This window comes from Dasypus novemcinctus, chromosome 1 (genome assembly GCF_030445035.2).
Source record: "Dasypus novemcinctus isolate mDasNov1 chromosome 1, mDasNov1.1.hap2, whole genome shotgun sequence".
Taxonomy (NCBI): domain Eukaryota; kingdom Metazoa; phylum Chordata; class Mammalia; order Cingulata; family Dasypodidae; genus Dasypus; species Dasypus novemcinctus.
In genome coordinates this window covers 6,304,020-6,320,982 of record NC_080673.1, presented here as the reverse complement: position 1 = coordinate 6,320,982, position 16,963 = coordinate 6,304,020, and the positions used below count along the sequence as shown (strand labels likewise).

At 38.1% G+C, this 16,963-nt stretch overlaps 1 protein-coding gene across 4 annotated transcripts in view; it reads left to right on the top strand.

The window, feature by feature from the left end:
- TENM3 (teneurin transmembrane protein 3) overlaps positions 1-16,963 on the top strand; it is a 682,045-nt gene that overhangs the window by 163,513 nt on the left and 501,569 nt on the right. For 3 of the 4 annotated variants that reach the window (XM_058305014.2, XM_058304951.2, XM_058304879.2), the window contains exon 1: positions 7,431-7,752. In XM_058305014.2, coding sequence (XP_058160997.1) covers positions 7,521-7,752 — 232 coding nt within the window. In that variant the 5' untranslated portion in view covers positions 7,431-7,520. Of the gene's footprint in view, positions 1-7,430; positions 7,753-16,963 lie in introns of those variants that run through there. The other variant, XM_071213974.1, reaches the window with a different exon arrangement.

Below are 16,963 nucleotides of genomic sequence, written 5' to 3'. Positions count from 1 at the left end.
AAATACCTTGCTATAATTTACATCATATTTTTTTGTGCTCGGGGGTTTGTTGAGCTCCTTGATTCTGTGAACTTATAGTTTTTAGCAAAATAGGAAAATTTTCAGGTATTATTTCTTCATATGTTTTCTGTACTCCTCCTTGTCTTTTCCTTAGAGACTTAAAGTACGTCTATTTTAAGCCTCTTGAAGTAGTCCCATGAATCAATGATGTTTTTAATTAATTTATTTCTCCATGCTTCTTTTTCAATAGTTTCTATTGCAATATCTTCAAATTCACTAATCTTTTCTTCTGCAACATCTAATCTGCTTTCCATCATATCCAGGGTATACTTTATTTCAGACATTACAGTTTTCATTTCAAGAAGTTCAATTCCAGTTTAAAAAATATTTTCCATGTCTCTAATTATTTGAACTTATGCAATATAGTTATAGTATTATAACTCCTTTTATGTTCTAATCTATTAATTCTAACATTTGTGTCAGTTCTGAGCCAGTGTTGATCGAATCATTTGGCCTCATTATTTTCCTGCTTCTTTGCATTCCTGATAATCTTCGATGGAAGAACTTTACTTTGTTGAGTGCTGTATATTTTTTTATTTGTCTAAATATTTTTGAGCTTATTATAGAATATAGTTAAACTTCTAAAGAGCTTATTCCTCTCTGGCCTTGCTTTTAAGATTTGTTAGGTGGTGCCAGAAAAGTTTTTAGTTTAGGGCTTTTTCCTACTGTTGAGGGATGTCCCGTTCTGAGTACATTGCCCAGTGAATTTTGAGGTTTCCAAGTCTGGCTAATGGGAGCAGGCACTATTACTGGCCTTGTGTGAGCTCTGTACACTCTCTCTGTAATTCAGTCGTCTTTAAAAGGGGTGATTTTGCCCACCAGGGGACATATGGTAATATCTGAAGACGTTTTTGATTGTTACGACCTGGGAAGTGCTACTGGCATCTAGTGGGTAGAGGCTAGGCATACTTCTAAATGTTCTACTGCGCACAGGGTAGCACCCCACAACAAATACTTATTCAATCCAAAATGTCAGTAGTGCCAAGGCTGAGAAATCCTGCTATGATTCTTTGGGATATTTCTGTCTCTGGCCTGCGGTAGTTTCCTCACATGCTTTTGTGTGGATCAGTTTTCTTGAATACTCGAGGCACTCTCTGCAGACCTCCAGGGTTCTTTCTCTGTGCAGCTCTCTTTCTTCAATATTCTTCCCTGGAAATTCTAGTTAACTTTGTACTACCTAGACTTTCTGCTCTGTCTCTTTAATTTAGGGAAATTTTGCTGGGCTCTGCCTGTCTATGCTTTGGAATCTTGAGACAGCATGGGACCTGTCTCAAGGCAGAAAGCACGGGCAATCCAGGGCTCCTTTTGTTTGCTTCCCATCGCTCAAGGATTACTGTCTTTGCTGCTTTGATTTCAAAGTCTTGGAGACTGTTGTTTCATATGTGTTGTCTGTGTATATTTTTTGTTATTTCAGACAGGGAGGTAAAAATCTAGTTCCTCCTCCTCCATCTTGGCTGGAAGCAGAAGTTTGACCTCTTATTTGTTATTGTTAGCAATGTTCTCTTTATTTACTGTCAGGTTTAAGGAAAGCACCCTGGCTGTTTTCACCTTCTCCGTCACTAATTATTCATTATGGTTTATTTTCCTCTGCACCTCAATAAGCATCGTTTTTGGTACTCATGATGGACTTCCTTTTCCCTGTATTTCCTTTCAACACTTATGTGTATTTTAACTGTATACTGCGAACAAGATAGCTAAATCCTCTGGTGTTCTTCTGTAGGAAACTCTAAGCTTCAAGTTATGCTTGAATTTAGCATGATAAAATATTCACCCTAATATGATTTTATTTTTGTACTTAATTATTTCAATTCTTTGATTTGTGTATTTGCCTCAGGAAACACAATTTCCTCTAAAATGAACAATAGCAATTGATTTTCTCATGTGTTCAATTGGCGTTACTCTAGCTAGTCAATAAAAGAAACACTTTGAAATTCTTTTGAGATGGAAAGTTGTTTTTTTGTGTGATTAACATAACTGGTAATAGATCCTCACTACTGATTTATTAGTCAAGATGTGAAATGCAGGCAACAAAGGCAAAAATTTCTTGATATTATGTACTAAGAACTTAATTTAGGTCTTTAAAATGTGTTGGTGATAAATTTATGTTTCTCTGAAGCTTATTGTTTTGGGTGAGCTTTTCCAAACTGTAATAAAGATAGGGATAAGAAGACAGTCTGAGCAAGAGATATTTGAGGTAACATTAAAGGATGTCATTCTGACAGAAAATAGATAATATTGGAAACATGAGTGAGTTTGACCAGCAAGGTATTTATTCATTCAGGTTTGAACATTTGTTCTTATTTCAGTCACTATATAGATCCATAAAGTCATGGAATTTTAGAATTTCAGTTGATTTTAGGGTTGTTATGGACCAGATAAATTGTGATCATTGTCATCAAGTGTTTTAAGGATATAGAAACCAATTAAAATCAGATTGCTCACTAAAGATGCAATTGAAAAGCATTTATTTGGAATTAGAGACATGTTATGAAACAGTTTAATAATGTTATTAAGTTCTTCGGCCACATTTCAAAGCTATTTAAATGATATAGGATATGATCACCTTAAGTCTGATATTCATAAGTCAGGGACTGCCTGCCCATTCATTCAAATACTTCATAAGGTATTGAGAAAAAAATAAATATCCACATAATACAATTTGCTTTAAGACCAGCTGTGATTTCCAGAGGAGTTCTGTGTTTGGTAACTGAGTTTGTTTCGAGAGGTTAATGAAAACTAAGATCAGAGCTGTTGTCCCATGGTTGCTGTCACCTGTTCAATCAAAAGTTTGTGTCAGTTCTCTTTCAAATAGCTTTCCTTATTTTTCAAATGATGCAGCTAAAGTCTTTTCCATTAAATACTTTCTGCTATGTGTACAATGACCCTTTTCCTTGTATAAGACTCTGAAATCACTATCAAAGTACTTCAACCATTTAGTGCTGCCTAAGTGGCCTGGATTTTTTAACCTTCTCATCTTCAGCCTAGAGACAGGACATAATGCAGGAAACTGCCTTCTGAAGTCATGCTGAACTCAATGACTTTATCAGAAGCATATTGGTAGTTATAAACATTACAGTGTAGATCAAATCTTTGAAAACTTGAACTATATATAGTAATAGAAAGACAGATGCAAAAGACTATTTTTATTGTTTGGAGTCTCAGATTAAATTGTCTTTTTTGTGGTATATTCAAATACTGTATCTTGATTTGTCGGGCATTTTAGAATTGTTTCAAAAGTTAAGAAAATTCAGATTTGGTGTTCCCGAGATCTGTGAAACTAAGAAATACCTAAAATTATCTTCATTTCACTAATTTATTAAGATATAATTGGTGTTGACTTGTAAACCCTAGTAACATTGTGACAAGAATGCCTCTTTAAATGTGATAATATTACCACGTTATACAACTTAATGTTTATCTAATTTGTACAGTTGTAAATTGTATCATGAAAATCATATGGTAAAGAGAATACTTTTTACATTTAAAGATCCAAAGGGACGAAGAGAGACTTAGAATGGAGATATGTATGCTGTAATCCAGGTGTTGGCACATAGCCAGGGGCACATAGTTTAGACTTTGTGACCATAGGTCTCTGTGAAAACTACTCAACTCTGGTTTTGTAGCATGAACACACCATGGACAATACATAAACAAATTCACTAGATTTGTTCCACTAAACCTTTATGTAGCAAAATAAGCGGCGGGTCACACTTGGCCTGTGGGTTAGAGTTTGCCAATACCAGAGTTTTCAGCTGAGGGGAAAAAAAAATTTCCCTTTGTTTCAATCAGGCCATTTTTAAATTACAAAATACATATATATGTGTATATATAATGACAATTTATTTTAATATAGATGCCAACTTAGGGCAAGAAATAAAACTTTTATAAGCTTTTGAATACCGAAAGCTCTATTACTGAAAACATTGGAATTATATTTTTCTGGTCAATGAAAAACTTTTTGATGGTCATTTAGTTATGAGAACCTCTATGGTCTTTCTTCCAAAGAGATCAAGACTATTTTAGGAACAATATTTTCCTTGAATTCAGGCAATTTATGACTCCATTAGGAAGAATATACCTGTTTGCTCCTCTAAAATATAAACTCCATGAAGGCAAGAACATAGTTTTTGTTCACCGCTGTGTCCTCAGCTCCTAAAACAGAGTAGGCACTCAGTAAATCTTTGTTTAAAGTTATTTTTGTTTGTTTGAATGAAGAGTACATTGCTGTCTTAATTCTGATGCACAAATATTGTTTTTATTACTATAACTTGAAATTACTCATTATCATAAACTGGAAGGAAAGCTACTATAAAAGATACCAATTTCTACTAAGAGTTATTGGAAAAATTTTTAAAGAGAGTAATGGAATAGTGTCACAGGAAGTGTCTGAGAAAAAAGTTTTTGTTTTTGTTTTTCTGTTCAACCAGGTTCATGAACAAGAATCAAAAGGAAGGAAAGTCAAGATATATTTTAACAACGTGGTTAAAATATTAGCAACTACTTTTAATGGCCCAGCTCGGTTCAGTGGCAGAGGAATGTGGAACCCCATGTGCAGTAATGCTTTCCTGGCAGTATGAGTTGGGAGAGGGTATAGTTTGGTTGCAGATGTGGCTGGGAGGTGTAGCCCAGTTATTTCTAAGTGTAGACCTTGGTACTCTGTGATCAATCAGTCCAGGCAGTCTTGCCACATTATTTATAGATGGATGGGCAGCAAAAATGAAAAGTGAAAAGTAAAGGAGTTGTAATGTTCCGTAGGAAAAAAACAAAAATTCCTGACAACTTAGACGTAAACTGAGTCAACATGGGAAATCAGAGTTAACTAGAAGACTCCAAGTCAGAAGCACAGTAAAGAGTGGTCTGATGTGTGTAATAGTAGAGATGGGAGGCCTTTCCAGAGGTTCCACTTGCGCGTGTCTTAGGAGAATCTCACTGACTGAGGCAGGAATAGGGCTCTAGGGACATCTGGACATTATCAGGCAGGCACCACCAGGAATTCGGCAGCCTTAACTTGGAATATACGATAACCTCTTCCCCCAGTGTATCAGACTTGGACTCATTCATAACTTTCCTACACATGGTTCTTATGCCTCTTTTATGTGAACCTATAATTAGACTTTGTCCATTAAATATAGTCCCAGAGACTTAAATCTTATGGCTGTTCCTATGCTGGTTGAGTCCTAAATCTCAGCAGAGGTGCAGCCAACACCTACTCTCCAGTTTATTGGACTCACTTACAAAAGGATGATGATGGACAATGCCAATCCTAACAAACAGAGTATCTAAAACTGCAAGCAAGACAGTTCATCCATCATTTCCATGGGCCCTAAGCCCCTCTCAGTCGGAAGCAGAGAGGGCATCACCACCCCCAAATCCTCAAGATGAGGAATGAACACACACAAGGGGAGAATGCAGCTATGGACTACAGTAGACTTGCTTTTATTCTAGCGATGGGAGGACTTGCAACATCGATGGAAAGGCAGTGGTCACAAAAGGTTGTGAAGGGAGAGAGAGGGAAGAAGAGGTGTAACATGGGGAATTTTGGGGACATTGGAATTGTACAGATACAGGCCATTATACATTTTGTCAAAACCTATAAAACTGTGCAGTGCAAAGTGCATGATGTATACTCTAGACCATGGTTAGTGGCAGTACTTCAGTATGTGTTCATCAGTTGTAACAAATGTACCACTCTAATGAAGGATGTTGTTAATGTGGGGTATATGGGAATCCCCCTACATTTTTGATGTAACATTTATGAAATCTAAAGCTTCTTTAAAAATAAAATAAGAAAAAAAAAGTGATACAATGTGTATACTAATAGAGAATGATCAAGAGAGAGAAAACGGTGGTTGGGGGAGGGGATCCAGGTAGAAGAAAATATAGAAATAAAAGTCACAGCCCTAAACTAGAGCCCAAAGAGAAGAAGACCTGGTGCCTGCAAGAAATCCATTGTTTCAAGCTGATTACAGAATCTCTCAAATAAAAAGTGAATTGAGGAAAGAAGGAGTGGGATGGGGGCTGAAGACAGAGCCTTCAAAAACCTTCAGGGAAGCGGATTTGGCTCAATGGATAGAGCGTTCGCCTACCACAGGGGAGGTCCAGGGTTCAAACCCCGGGCCTCCTTGACCGTGTGGAGCTGGCCATGCGCAGCGCTGATGCACGCAAGGAGTGCCCTGCCACGCAGGGGTGTCCCCGCGTAGGGGAGCCCCACGTGCAAGGAGTGCGCCCCGTAAGGAGAGCCGCCCAGTTTGAAAAAAGTGCAGCCTGCCCAGGAGTGGCACCACATACACGGAGAGCTGATGCAGCAAGATGACACAACAAAAAGAGACACAGATTTCCGGTGCCACTGACAAGCATATAAGCAGACACAGAAGAACACACAGTGAATGGACACAGAGAGCAGACAACTGAGGGGGGCGGTATAGGGAAGGGGAAATAAATAAATAATTTTTAACTCTTAAAAAAAAACAACAAAAAAACTTCAGATTAAAAAAGAAAGACAAAAGGAGAAAGAAAAAGACAAAGGAGGGGCTACTGAAAATGTGGATTCCCTTGGGCTGCTATCCCTCCTGTAGGCCAATTCCCTAGTAGCACAGTCTCTTCTTCATTCTGCTGTCAGTTAAGCAAATTCAGGAAAAAGACATTTACTAAACAAAGAAAGGCGGCTTGCTTTGTTTCTTCTAGCTTATTCTTGCCAAGAAGTTGCAGGAAACTACCCCCATCAAATTAACCACTTGAATTGCCTTAAATATCAAGACAGAATTGACTAAATTCATTTTCCAGGGCCCAAAACTACATTTTAAGGAGAGGAGTATGAAAGTAGGACCAGCCTTTCCACAATTTCAGATATTTGTGTCCTTAAAACATGAAAACTTAAAAGACATTGTAAAAAATAAAATGTTCAATGCATTTGATAAGATTTAAGTTGTAAGGAACTCCCAATTTGCTCCTGCTCTTAAAAAAAGAAAAAGAAAACACCGAATGTAAGCTATTGTCAGAACAAGGAAGGGAGTTTATTTGTGAATGGAGAGAACGTTGCAGGGGAAAACTTTTCCATTGTGAAAAATTTAATAAACTACTTGGGCCGATTTTTAATGTTTCAGTTTGAGCTTAAATTCTGGTTGTATTAGTGTGAAGAATCAGATGTAACAGATTAGACAACTCCCCCCCCCCCCGCCCCCCCCGTGACTGTTAGTAATGGGAAATGTGCCTGTCTTCCTGGTGATACCGGATGCTTTACACTGATTTCACAAATTTTCGTTTCTTTTTAAGAAGTGAGTCTCCTAGTGAGGCAATTCTCCATTCTCCTGCTTGAGAAGGCCATGGAATAGCCAGTGTTTAGATGGATGTCCTGCTGACAGCATGTAAACCTTTTATCTTTACAGAGAGGCCAATGAGAATTGAACCCTGAGCCTAATTTGTAACAAACAGGACTGATGTGCACACAGAAGGAATGAAGTATGGATGTGAAAGAACGGAGACCTTACTGCTCCTTGACCAAGAGCAGGCGAGAGAAAGAACGGCGGTACACGAATTCCTCGGCAGACAATGACGAGTGCAGGGTACCTACCCAGAAGTCTTACAGCTCCAGTGAGACCCTGAAAGCTTTTGATCATGATTCCTCGCGGCTGCTTTATGGAAACAGAGTAAAGGATTTGGTTCACAGAGAAGCCGACGAGTACACGAGACAAGGTAGGTCACTGTTCTGGGAAAACCTGCTCCAGTGTTGCTGTCTGGTAGATGCCACTGTTCCCCCTTCTGATGTCCTATCCCTGACACAGATTTTGAGATATCAGGTGATCCCACAGTATTCTGGATTACACGTAGAAAGCACATTGGCTTCCAGGCACATGACGCATGTAGAGAATAATTCCACAGCTTCACATTTGATCTGTGGGGTTTATTATTCTGCACACAGCCCAAGTGTTTGTGCATAAACTTGAAACCCATTACAGTCTCGTGAAGGTGTTCACAAAAGTATTTTTGAAGTTAGAATTTAATGCAGGGTGAACAGGAGCTGTTGGTGAGGACACTCAGGTTTCCCTCAAAAGAAAGTCAGAATTATTTATCCTGGATCATCTCACAATCCATTCTACCCAGCTGTTCCTATCTGCTTTAACCAAGGAGCTGGTGTGGAAGTGTTCCATTTTCTCCCTCACAGACAACCTAGGACCTTCAGATTATACTTAAAATATCCTATTTCCAGTAATTTAATCCATTTTGGCTTGGTAATTCTCTTTTATCTATTGAACATTTTTATGCTTTTTGCCTGCATATCCAACCAGTGGAATAATGAACTTTATTAATTTTATTCCATAATCCTAAACCTACTGATTTTCATACTTTGACAGTCTATTTTAGATTAAGTGTCCATAGTTATATTTTGTTTCTTCAAATAGAACTGCCTTGAGATGCGGACAAAACTACAACTGATGAAAAATAAAATTCTCTTACATTTGTATTGAACTGTACAATTTACATAGAATTTAGCATCCTTTAGTAAATTTAATCAGGAAACAAAATGAGAAATAATAATATAGAATACATTCATTATTTTCTTATTACCTTGCAGACAGTGTGGTTAGCAGTTTTATACTGGGCAAGAACAACTTTAAGAAGAACTAATAATGTAATCAATGATTCTGAAGGTTGAAAATTTCCGTGGTTTTCTCCTCTAGCATTGTGGAAAGAACCATCCTAACTAGATTGAATAGTGATTACTCACCCAAACCTGTTTGCGTTTTAAAAAAAGAAGAAACTCATTTAGTTTTCTAAAGAGAGATATTTTTCCCTAAAGTGTATCTTACTAATTACTGGTGGCAAAGTTTATGAAAGGAGACAAAAGAGCTTTCCATTTTTAATCCAGGTCTTTTAGGTAGAATATAGAACACACATTTGAGATATGTAATCTTGGTAAGCCAATGGGCTTTGGTAACATTTTACAAGCATTTTAATTATAAACCCCATTTTTCCTTTCACATAGTCTACCCAGCTGACATAGATTATCAGGGTATATTTTTCACCAATGTAAAAAATAGTAGGTAATGTAGAAACGGATGCCATCAAAACCCAGTGTGAAGTTCTGCTTTGAAAATAACTGTTTAGTGCCCTACTAGGAAAAAAAGCAAAAACAAAAAAACCTACATTGGGAATACAATTAGAAGGGAAAAAAACCAGCACACAAAGCAAGACGTGTTGGGGAGGCTCATCTCTGCCCCAAACAAGCTTTTGCTTTTGGCAGAGCAGATAGATGCTTAAACAGGTTAAAAATAGTGAACTGAAATTTTCGCCCCCTGGGCAGCATTAATCTAGAGCAGGCTGTTGTCGATGACATGGCGATACCATCTGTGGAAAGCCTGCCACTGAGATTCTTAAGGGACTAAGTGGTATTTTCACTCAGCTCCTTGAACACTGACGGCGGGAGAGGAAGAAGGGACCTAGGGAAGGAAAGTGACCGAGGCAGCCTGTGCTGGGCGCTGACCCCAAGCAGCGGAATGGAGTTGTGAGAAGAGGTTTAAGAACAGAAGTGAAAGGAAGAACGGAAGGCTAGGGGGCGAGGCCACGGGGCCCTTGAGATGGGGGCCCTTGGGAATTGGTTACTCACAGAGACAGGATGACCGCTGAGAACGGCTGGCACGTCCTGCGTCGGTGCTGTGCCCCGGTCAGGGTGCTCAGCAGGTGACACGCGCTGTCATTTGGCCCACACAGTAACCTCGTGAGACAGGTCCCCAGAGCCTCCTGCTGTCACAGACTGAGACAGTGGATGGGAGAAGCCGAGGAGCCCGTGGCGAGCCAGGGGCCAGGCGGCATCTGAACTCAGGCCCCTCTGGCTCCAGAGGACTGGCTCTGAGCTCGGTGCTGCTGCCAGAGGGGAGTGGAGGCATTTCAGTGTAACCCTTTCCTTTATTTTATCTGGAGTGAAGGGAAGGCATTTCAGTCCACTTTGGATTGAGATGATGGTAGGGTGGGAAGCAAGCAAACTGGAGACAGATTTAGGAAATGAAAGTGCTATGACCTTATGATTGGGTGGGGATAGAGAGAAGCACTACAGATGCTTTTCCTTTCCTGTGGTTTGATCTAGGGGTTGTTTGTGATGGGAACCTGGCTCTTGGAGGTAAATGAAGAAGGAAAGCCTGCTCTCAGATTCGGTTTTTCTTGAGCACGCATAATGTGAAAAATACTCTCAGGCTTTCATTTTCTTTGAACCTGACAAATGTCAGTTTTTCCTCACTGACTCTTATGCTGCGAGATTAATTATTTAATTGACAAAATGTGCTTCTTGCCACAGCTCCTGCCATCATACACATAATGAAAATGAAAGGTTAAAAATCGCAATAGTAGCCAAATATTTTTGACACAATTCCAAGGAATCATGCTAATTTAGCTCATCTGTGGAGTAGCACAACTCTTCTGTCTTACATACACCCAGTCCCTGAATGCTGCAGGAAAATGCATCTTCAGCCGGAAGAACGCATATATAGAGACGCTGTAAATGCAATTACGTAGAGAATCCAAATCTAGAAATATAATGGTTTTATTTTTATTGACCGGTTTTATGGCCTATTATCTAATTTTATTTTTTATGACTTTATTGACTGGCAGATGACTGCTGTTAATTACAGGTTATATTTAGATGCTGTGGAGCAGGGGGTGATTTCATTTTCACAGTAATCTGTAAATTTGCATCTCTTCAAGATTCCCTCTCCCTTTAAATCTCTTCCTGTGGTGGAAATAGTTGTTCTTTAAGCAGCTGTGGAGAGCTCCTCCGTAGGTGTGATGGGTTAGGGTAGCAATGGCTTGTTTTGCATTCTTGGATACTATTATCTTTGATTCATCTTTGAAGAGAACTTATCCCTTCAGGTTTCAGACACATTTCTTAGGAAACAGCTGCAGAAGATCATCCCACAGTTTTAGAGAGGTGATAAAATAAAGGTTCTTTTTTCTCTGCTGCAGCTCACTGCGCTATGCACGTTGCCTATATTATTTTGACCCAACCGAAAAGCTTATCGATTCCAACAAGGAATGTTGGCCATGAGGGTGAATTTTGAAATGAGGTGATATCCGGAAATAAGAACATTTTTGTTCGACAGAAACTGTTAGCCTGAGAAGAACCACCTCTGGGATAGTCCTAAACCCAGAATGTTTAACATTCAGTGAGAATCTGCATTGGGATATGGGCCCTCTGAGTTTACAAATTAATTCGTTTTTAAATTCAGAGGGTCCAAATCACTGGGAGCAAGGTTATCTGATTTCAGAGTTGGAAAGCAGATACCATCGTCTATGAACATAACTGGAATAAAAATATCAAATAAATGGAAACATAAGGGAAGGGAAGTGGAGGAGTTGGGGAAATTGGCGAAGGCGGGCGACCGCTGATTTCTAAGTGTGACGCATGCCTGGTCTTCCTGGCCCCGAGGTTCCAGTCTCAGGAACTCCCTTTTTCCGATGGCTGCCCTGGGACCTGCCCTCACAGTCTCATCCCTAGTGCCCGTCAACCCCCAGGTCCAGCAGACATGGCTCCCCTCTCACCTCATGACGTTCCTGCTCCAAAGCTAGTTCAAGTGTTGCTTGTGGGTGCTGCTAGGGAGGGGGAAGAGAGAGGGGAGGGGAACTAGATCCCACATACCCTGATGCCCCGCTGCTCTGATGCTTAGTGGGCAGCATGCTGGGACCAGCCTGTCTTCTATACAAAACTTCCAGATGCAAGACCTGCCTCTTACCGAGGATTACGTTTTGTTTGTGTGTGAAGAAGCAGAAACTAGTGGAGCTGTCTGAGATTTTCCATAAATATGGATCCAGGATTCCGGCACGGGTGGCCTGTTGGAGGCCCATCTCCCCGACTCCAAGCCAACTGCTTGAGCTGAACAGTGCGTAGGGGTGCAAATGAGAGTTGGGTCTCCACGAGGGTCCTGGAGCTCAAAGCTGGTGCAGGAACTTCTCTTTGTGCCAGACGGGAGAGTTGAGGATGGAGTTGAGCAGCCCTCGGATGACGTTGACCGAGGGTGCTGTGGCGGTGTGACTTCAGAAGGAGGCTGGCAGCCTGTGCATGGGCCCTGCTTGGTGATCGCTGCCTGGTGGAGCAGCTGATGGCATGGGCCCCTCAGGACCTGCGGGAACCTAAACAGATGTATGTTTTCTGCCCTCATGCTATGAGAGTGCCAGCTGAGCAAACCAGGGAGTAGAAAGGCTTTTCCCTGGGGTCTAAAGGACTTATTATTCCTTAGTTTCTTAAGGCACCCCAGGAAAACAATAACATTCTTAAATGACACCCAGCATGCAAAAGTATGGTAAGATGCCAAACAAGCAGAACTAGAAGCTTCTGATGAAAATGACAATGAGAAATAGAGAAGAGAGAGGACACCAACAGAATTATCCAAGTACAGAAAAAATGCAATACCCCAAACAAACAAACCCAACTATAACAACAAAATGCTAGGGGGAAAAACCTTATAATTTACAAACTGAAAAATACAATAGATTATTTTAAGAAGAGAGGGTGGTCATTGTTGAGACCTAAATTAATGGTTCTGAAGACAAAGTAGAAGAAACAACTCAAGAAATAACATATATATACACAGAGAGACAGGCATAAGCATACCTAAAAAAATTATGTAACTTTAGGGAGAAAAAGCAAATAACTTTTCTTGTTATTGACAATGGAAAAAAAAACTAAAAATAATACTGAATTTCTCATCTGCAACAATGAAAGCAGAAGACAGGAATAACAACTACAGAAAAATGAAACTACAATGTATTAATAGTAATCTTTATATGTGGACAAGATTCATTTCTCAAGGTAAATGAAGTGTTTAAAGACATACAGTGATTCAGAGACTGTCTCACCAAAGTGCACCATCTAAGGCAACACTCAAGAAGAAATACCAACACAATCAGAAGCAAAACCTAGGAAGAGGAAAGGATTCAATGAAGAGCTTTGAAGTATATATCATTAAATCTCAGATGATGATAACAGAGCGATTGGAAATGTGTAAGAAGCTCTAAGAGGGAAACTTAAGAAAAGGCTGCAACTAAAAGTACTTACATATCTCAGCAAAATCCAGTGGTTGGAGGAAAGCAGTAGGGGTTCTTATCCAAAGGAGAGAGGGGGAAACAGTTATGAAATAGAGCTTGGTGGAGGGAAGGAATTGGTATCTTGCATTCATATAGTAATGAAAAACATGTGTTTCAACATGAATGTCAGGAAAGGGGAGATAATTGTTAGTGCAATGAAAAAGCACAATAGATTTATGTGATTAGCAAGGGGAAAAGGGAATAGATAGCAATGTGACCAGTTTAGCAAAAACAGCTTAAAGGAAAAAGAGGAAACAAGTAAAATCACAAGTAACCATAAAACAAGATAAAAGGCATAATATCTACTGTGTTAATTATTGCAATTACTGAATTTTGACAAAAGCACAAACTATTCAATTGGCTTTTAATGTAATAGAGTATATGTAAGAAACGGACTTAAAATGGGAAAGAATGGTTGCAAATGAAGAGATGGACAAAGAAATATTAGATGAATACAAACAAAACGAAAGCAGGAGTGACAGTGTTAATACCCCACAAAGTGGAATTTACTACGAAAAATACTAAATGGGACGAACAGGGCAACTGTGGAAATGATCCCTTAAATTGCATAAATTAAACAATATTGAACCTAAATTTATAAAGCAAAACCAGAAGGTAAAATAAAGGTTATTAAAATACATTTATAGCAGAATAATTCAGTTTACCTCCTTTAGAATTAGGCAGATTTAGAAAACTGAACAATTACATAATGTTAATCAAGAGTTTCACCTGATATATATAGAGAAATTTATATCCATCAAATAGAAATGATAGGCTTTTTTCATATTTCTATGGAATATTACAGAAATTATTGTGTATTTGGCCACAAAAAGAAATGTAAAATATTCAGAAAAGTGGAGACATCTTAAGCCAAAACATTTAATCATGTAATCTAGTAAAATTAGAAAAAATATAAAAGATTAACAAACAAAAATACCATTTCCTTTAGCATTATGGTATCCCTAGATTTTGATAACAAGCAATAGAAAGGAATGAAAAGTAAAATTTTCCTTCCAAAATTTATGGGAAACAGTGAAAGCCATAATAAAAAGAAAATAAATTCTTCAGTGCCTTCATTATTAAAGAATAAAGACTAACAAAAAAGCTACTTACTAAAACACCTTGGGAAAAAAATTAAAAATAAAATAAACCAAAGAGAAATGGAGAAAGTCAAGATAAAACTATAATTAAAAACAAATTAAAAAGCTAATTGTAAAGGAAAGACGACTATAATTGGCATCCTTCTTGTAATTCTGATTAAGGAATAAGAAGAAGAAAAATAAGGAGAGATACTGAAGAGACTGAAAGTAAGAAACTATTCCAAGAAACCATTTTGAAAAATCTAGAGGAAATTTATTTCTTAGCAAAATATGATTTACCTAAAATGATTTGAGATATAGCTCCTTTTTGAGAAAACTTGTCAAAACCAGTTATCTCAGAAGAGATTAGACAGGTGATCTCAAAAGGGCACCGTTGAAAGGGGCACCAGGGCAGAGAAGTTCCTAGGTGACTTTTATATAACCTTTTAAGTACAAGCTCTTCAACCCCGGGAAGAAGATGGAAAGCATCCAAATGCATTTATGAAGCTGGCATAACGTTAAACACAAAGCTTGGTTAAAATAGTACAAAAAAGAAGCTATGTGGACCAAAATTGCTGGTCAACATGTGTTAAAATTGTAAGCAAATGTTTGCTTTTAAGTATCCTGCAATGTATAAAAAAATGTGAATATGCTAGACCAAATTAGTAACCAAATGCTTACTAATCCTTGCTATAATGCAAAGAGTTTTCAATGTTAGAAAATCTAATAACATAATTAGATTAATAAAGTAGAAATCTTGATGTCAAAAAGGCTTTACATAAAATTAAGGAACCATTCTTAATTTTAAAAAATCATTAAGTAACACAAGAAGAAAAACACTTAAAATATGATCATCATACTTAAAATGATCAATAATAAAAAATTGAACTGTTTTTAAATAGTGAGATCCTAGGTCCAACTTAATTAAAATCAGGAACATAAGAAAGGTTCACCTACTGTCACAATTACTATTCGTAATTACCAATGTTGGCCAAGTAACTTGCTGGGGAAAATTACTTAATTTCTCTGTGCTTCAGTTTTCTTGTATGTAGATTGGCCTTCAGTTTTCAATCTGTATACTGTTAATAAATGTAGACTGCTTAGAATAGTGTCTGATGTATGTTATTTATATTATTCGGCAATTACAGTAACTATTAAGCAATACCTGACTAGATTTGATAGCCCAAAAAACAGAATGTGATATGTAATATGCGATTACAATATCAATGAACATTATAAAGTGCCCTGGAATAAAATTTTGTAAATTTGGTATGGGATCTAATATGAAGGAATCTATAAAATACTATTGAAAGACATAAAACAAGATCCTAATGAATGAAAGGCAGTTTTTGGATGGGAAGACTGATACTACAAGAATATCAGTTCTCCTCAAACAAATTCATGGAAAAATCCCAATGGTTTAGGGTGTTTTTAATTGGAGAAAGTGATCTTAAAATCCATATAGAAGAAGAAATGCCCAAAAATTGCCAAAAATGCTAAAAACAAAGCGTAAGGATAAAAGACCTTAATATATATAAATATTTAAAATACTATGAAGCCACTGTAGTCACATCTATATGACATTGGCATACATAGGGACAAGTAGATCCGCAGAATAGACTAAAATTTCAAAAATAGATCCTAGGATATAGGGAAACGTAACATAAAACAAAGATGGTTTTTCTGTTCAGTGGGATTTGATAAATGGTGCTGGCACAACTGGCTATCCATCTGGAAGAATGTAAAATTGGACCCATATTTCTCAGCATTTTCAAAAATAAAGATGGATTAAAGACAAATATACAAAAAATCAAGTAGAAAGAATTCTAAAGTTAATTTGGGAGACTGAATCAGATAGAAATGATTTGAGCCCCTAGTATCAGAAAGCTCTGAAATGAATGGGCTTAAACACTCAAGAGTATTCTTTTCTTACAAAACAGAAAGTCCAAAGGTAGGCCACCCGGGGCGCAAAGATGCCATCGCACCCAGGATTCTTCTGCCCTTTCTGTCTGCCATCCTTAGCACGTGGCTTTTGTTCCACTGGTCGTTACTGTGTTTCCATATTCTTGGCTGAAGTAGGAATGGAAGCCAAGGTGAAAAAACCTTCTGAACATTGGACTATTTCTCTTTATTTCCCTGAGAATTTTCCTACATTTCATTTTTCAGGACTGTTATACATGTCTACCCTTAGCTGCACCAGAAAAGGGAATGCTTATTATTTTTTGCTTTCCAGCCTGTAACAGAGGAAGGCAAAGAGAAAGTGGTTGTGAATCCACAGCCTGACCCAGGGACGATATTATACCCCAACAATAGGGGAGACCATTTCCATGGAAGCAGAAAATCCAAAAGAAAACATAGACAGATTTTTTTTAATGAAAGCTTTTATAGGGTAATTAAAACACCATAAACAACATCATTATATTGGGGACAACATTTACAATAAGTGTGACAGGTAAAAGGTTCATATCTACATGAATTAAGAGCATTTACAAATTGAAAATAGAAAGAGAAAAAGCCCAATGGGAAAATGACATGAAGAGGCAATTCAAAAAGGGGGAATTCAAATGGTCGATAAACATATGCGAAAGCAATCAACTTCCTCTTAGTTTGGGAAAACACTAGCTAATGCAGCTCCTCAGCCCCCTGCCCCGCCCCCACCCCCTTTCCTTGGGATTCTTCTCTGATTATTCAGGTACCCAGGGGTCACCAGTCATAAGCTCAAGAAGCTCCTGTCCCAGCTTGGCCAGCAGGGA